Here is a 5000-nt window from a genome sequence, read left to right as displayed (position 1 = left end):
TTCCTTATCTCACTGCTCAACCACCCTGGTCTCTTTCTGCTTCTAGTTTTACACCTCATTGGAATAATTAATGAAGGGGTTTCAAATGAGACACTAAACCCCTTCATTAATTATATTGCAACAAACCCCAAAAATTGGATGTGAATGGCTCCCACAACCTTAAGAAGGTCACTTGGTACAGTGGAAATTATTTGGGCAAATAAACAGTGAGTGCCTGTTTCCTCTATGAGCGAATATCTGGACCAGCAATGAGAATAAAAACCACACCAGTGAATGTAATACAACAAGGCTTTCCCATTCTACCAACAAGTCTCTCCAAAACTTGGATGCCACACTATAAACATTCAGGCTTCATAACTCCCTCATTGAAGGAAAATAAACCCTCTAATTTACCTGGATGGGTATTGGGATAGAATTACCAAACAATAAAAAATATATATTTTGGGATTTTTTATTAGGACATACTGCCCCTTGCTGGCAGAATAATAAAATAACTTAAAGCTCTTGAATATCGGAGCATGCAAGGGACGAGGAACATGAGAATAACTTACCATTGGAAGATCCGCTTTCACTGCTGATTACTGCTGTGGTAGTTGAAGATGTTTAGATAGGTAAGAAAAAAAAGGAAGAAAATTGCAACAGAAAAAGAACGAGGCAGAAGGTTGATATGTTCAGGAATGGTTTGTCGTATTGTTGGAGTAAGAAGTTAGGAAAAAGTAGAAAGCACAGAATAGGAAAAGGAAAATAGGTAATGAAAATAGAATAGTGATTCATGCAAATGAATGTACATTGTAAGCATTGTAAAACATGCAAGCGGAAAAATATGATATGGAATGTTAGATTTTCCAGAGAATGGGTGGGACATGGTGGAGATGACAAAAAAAACAAGATATTTGTTTATACAAGGAGAAACAATTTGGAAAAATGCATCAACAAATTCAAAATACAGTGAGACTTAAATGGGGCATTAACATTATTGGTGTTTTGGGCACAGGTATGTGAGCAGGTTAAAATAATTATACTTCTATTACTGGGCTGATTGGCTGGCAGGATGGCCTAGAGGTATGCACACTCACCTCTGAGCTATCGAGCCCAAGTTAAAATGTGGGCGCAGCTATAAACTGGAATTTCACGTACAGGGCAATGCAGCAATGTGTGCGCCGTTCCCCGGATGGACATTAAACTGGAAGACCCATTTGTCAGCACTGATTGTTGGTAGACGTTCAAGATCCTAGGTGGCTTTCACAAAAAGGAGATGGTTTATCACTCAAAGCCTGAACAAATTTCATTTGTCCAACCCACAGGAGGCACTGCATCGGCAACACAGCCATGCCTCAGGAATTAAATAACCAGAGGCCTGAATGCAGAATCAAATCCCAGTCCAATATGCATATTGCAACAACAACTGGATCGATGAGACATGGCAATAATAAAGGAAACAAAAAGCTCGACTTCTCAGTACTCTTGAGGAAGTTTTTGCGAGAGGAGCGATCGGTGGGCCTCTTCGATTCATTTTTCATGGCATTATAAAATTAAGCATAAGAAAGCTAGTTGTTAATTTTCCTGTACAGAAAGCTTAAATGATGTTTAAATTTGTATGATATTATAACAAAGCTGGAAGAATATCATGGGCAATTGTATTTTACTTCTCCAATTATCATACCCTGGTACACTCAAAGTTTTGGGCCTCAATGCATCTTGGGCAGACCATATTTCCAAGATGGCCTCAAAAGCCAGCTGCCAACTGAACATCTTCCTTTGTGCAAGGACTTTCCTTGATCAATCTGAGTTTTTGACAATCTGCAAGGCCTTCGTTCACAGCGTGACGGAGTATTGCTCTCCCCTTTGGGCTTGTGGCCCTGCCTCACATCTTGCCCTTCTTCATGCTTAAACATCCACAACAGATCTGTGCTGGAAGATGGATGGTCTGCCTTAATGTCCACCCGAGGTACGGCACACAAATTAATGCTTCTCCGAAACACCAGGGTGACAGTTTGTAGCTGGGCTGAGATTCAAACCCAAGCTAGAGAGCTTAGAGGCAAGTGTGCACATCTCTAAAGTGTCCTGCCAGCCCCTTTTAACAATCAAACCGATAAAATTGCATCAATTTGATCAAGGATTCCATCAGGAGATAGCCTGATGGACGGATGGACAGACAGATGGAGCCGATTAAAATATCACCCTGTTTTTTTTTTTTTTTAAGCATGGGGATTAAAAAAAAAAAGGAGTAACAAATAAAACGACATCAACAAGAAAATAAAGCAATTCAAAGCAACCATAAAAAGCTGAGGCTGAAAATTTTTTTTTTTTAAAAACTGCATTAATAGCAAAATGAAGCACCATGGGAGAATTATTGCACAGGATAGCTTTTCCTCATTTGGGTATGTGGTTGAGATTTATTTTGTGATATGCATCAAGTTTGTTCCATATTGACTTTATGATTTATCTTAATTATTCAGATTGGATATAATATAGCATGTTGTGCTCAAGTACAAGGAATGAGCTAATGGGAACTCGAGTGGAATGATACATGTGCTCAACACAGCATGCATGACTGGTATGTCATTTGTTGTTCTAAAGCACTCAGGATTGCCTTTGTTTCAGATATCTTCAGTGGGTCTTGTTTAATAAAGATGAACAGCGATCGACAGATATGATCTCTCAATTGATCAATGTCATTATCCTTATTGTGATGTCATGCATGTTAAGTGAACATGAATAAACTCTGAGATTCAAGGAGCAAAATAAACAATCTTGAGAGCTGGTTTGAAGAACTAGTTTTGCGGGGAAGGGCACCTATTAATCTGCATTGACGATGGGTAGAACAAATCATGAAATCAAAAGGATGCAGATTGAGGTGGTATGTCAACCACAGTGCTTCCAATTATAAGCAAGTTTATTTGGCAAAATATCTGTCACCTACAAAACAATTGAACTAGAATGGCACTCAGAAGAGTGCATACTTACGCCAGGCTAAACAGTTTATGTTTTGGATTCCACTGAAAGGCCAGACCTGAACCAAAATCGAATCGGCTCGTTTTTATCACCTAACCAACTCATCCACAACGTTTTTGAAATGTCATACTGTATATCGTTTTTGACCCAATCACTCAATGGTGAAGAAGCACTTGAAAAATTAGAAAAATTTATCGTATCTGGATTCAGATCTTCACCAAAAATCAAATTGATCGGTCCTTGTCACACACCCAACCTCTCCACCAAGTTTCATTCGAATCCATCCATAACCTTTGGAGATATTGCGTCACATTTCGTTTTTGACCCCATCATTCAATGGTGAAGAATCACTTGAAAAAAAATTCAGATTCAAATCCAGATTCGGATCTTTACCAAAATGAATAAATTGTTCCTTGTCACACACCCAAACTGTCCACCAAGTTTCATCCGAATCTGTCCATAACTTTTTGAGATATCCTGTTGACAGACAGACAGACAGGGTTGAAAACATAACTTCTGTCCACCTTCAGTGGCGGAGGTAACAATCGACAATAAGTTTGCGTCAAATGTTGTCCTTGCCCACGCAGCCATTGCTGTATTTCAATCTTTGTGTTTTTGGCCAATGACAAAAGGAACTTAAATTTTTGTGAAATAATGCTTAGTTCACATTTTAAATCAATACTGCTATAAACAACAACTAAAGTTCCAGTTGTTGGTATCAGCATTAATGACTGCAATCAAGTGTATTTACTCGTATAAAACCAAGGTTTGGCAATAATAGGAAATAGTTTCAAATTTACTTTGGAGCCATTCTGTCTCATTTGAAAAGCAAGCACTTTTGTTGGTAGAGGTTCTTTTTTGTATTATTCCAACAGTCTGATGTTTGCGAGAACAGAGGCTCAGTGTTTATTACTACTTTTGAATGGTACAATGAGCAAAACTTCGATGCCATGTAAGAAATGCATTCCATCATACTGAATTTGTCAATGCAAAAACGACAAGCTTTGAATGCCTGTTAATGCCCAAAGTATCCTCATGTTGACGATGAGCAAATCAATCCTTCTACAAATGGCCTTCATGAATGAGTGCAGAAATAACTAGAGCGTTCATAGAGCACATTACCCTATGCAGTGTTCAAGTATATACTGTGATTTAAATAAAATGATAGAAAAGTTAGTTGAAAAAAAAAAAAAAAACTTCTCGAAGTTTAGCGCTATTGAAGCAATCTTATAAACCACCTTATTTAACATGTAAAAGTACTGCACAATTGGAGATTCTTGTAAGCATTAAGACAAGGCGATTTGTGCTCCACAGAGTTCAAGTATACAATTCAATTTAAATAAAATTAAGATTGTAAAGGTCGTATAAAAATTAATTCTGGAATTTACTGCTGCTGTGTCCTTTCTGACGTCCTTAAAAACAGAATGTTTCCTGTTTGGAATGTTTTTCAATTTTGTTTGACTGCCAGGCAGGAAGACAGAGGAAAATATTATCTCACTCCTCTCTGTGCATTTGCGATCGGGACGAATTCAGAGACAAAGTACTGCGAAATGGTAGGTCTATTTTCCCGATTCATATTCAAAATATAATATTCAATTTAAATAAGTTGTTCCTCGATCATAAACTGACGTTTTATGGACAGATGGACAGAAATGAAGCAATTGCTTAACCTTGCTTTTCTCTTCGCGTGTCTGAGGTAATGAGACTTCAGCAGGTACACCTAAGCCAAGCATCTCTTCTAATTACTAACATAGCTATTAGGTGTAATTGCTTCCAAAATACTATGGTGATCATTGGACTGAAACATCACTCGTCATTTGGGCCATCAAATGAAACACTCCATTTTGCTTCAATGACCAGGAAGCTTTTTTCGTTTACGAACTTCAAACCTATTGAATAACTTAATTCTTGTACCAATAAATCTCTGAAATTTTTAAGACTTGATTCGTAATGACCTAAAAGACCTATATATTGTTACGGAAATGGCCCGTAGCAGGCTACTAAATATAGGATGAGCTCGGATCCCACAGTAAATGCATGTTTAG

The 5000-nt window shown here is 37.8% G+C and overlaps 1 protein-coding gene across 7 annotated transcripts in view; it reads right to left on the bottom strand.

Moving 5' to 3' along the window:
- The window catches only part of LOC147024547 (C-Jun-amino-terminal kinase-interacting protein 4-like), a 200888-nt gene that overhangs the window by 11862 nt on the left and 184026 nt on the right, over positions 1 to 5000 (bottom strand). For 4 of the 7 annotated variants that reach the window (XR_015059080.1, XM_085884562.1, XM_085884564.1 and 1 more), the window contains one exon: positions 552 to 584. The exons of 2 other annotated variants lie outside the window; for them this stretch is intronic. Coding sequence is in view for 4 of the 5 variants with exons in the window: in XM_085884562.1 (XP_085740688.1) it covers positions 552 to 584 (33 nt within the window). In the remaining variant the exon portion in view is untranslated. The remainder of the gene's footprint in view (positions 1 to 551; positions 585 to 5000) is intronic. One more of the 7 variants, XM_085884563.1, reaches the window with a different exon arrangement.

This window comes from Eptatretus burgeri, chromosome 6, assembly GCF_056783735.1.
Source record: "Eptatretus burgeri isolate ZD-2024b chromosome 6, Ebu_testis_v1, whole genome shotgun sequence".
NCBI lineage: Eukaryota > Metazoa > Chordata > Myxini > Myxiniformes > Myxinidae > Eptatretus > Eptatretus burgeri.
This window is presented reverse-complemented; position numbering and strand designations above follow the sequence as displayed.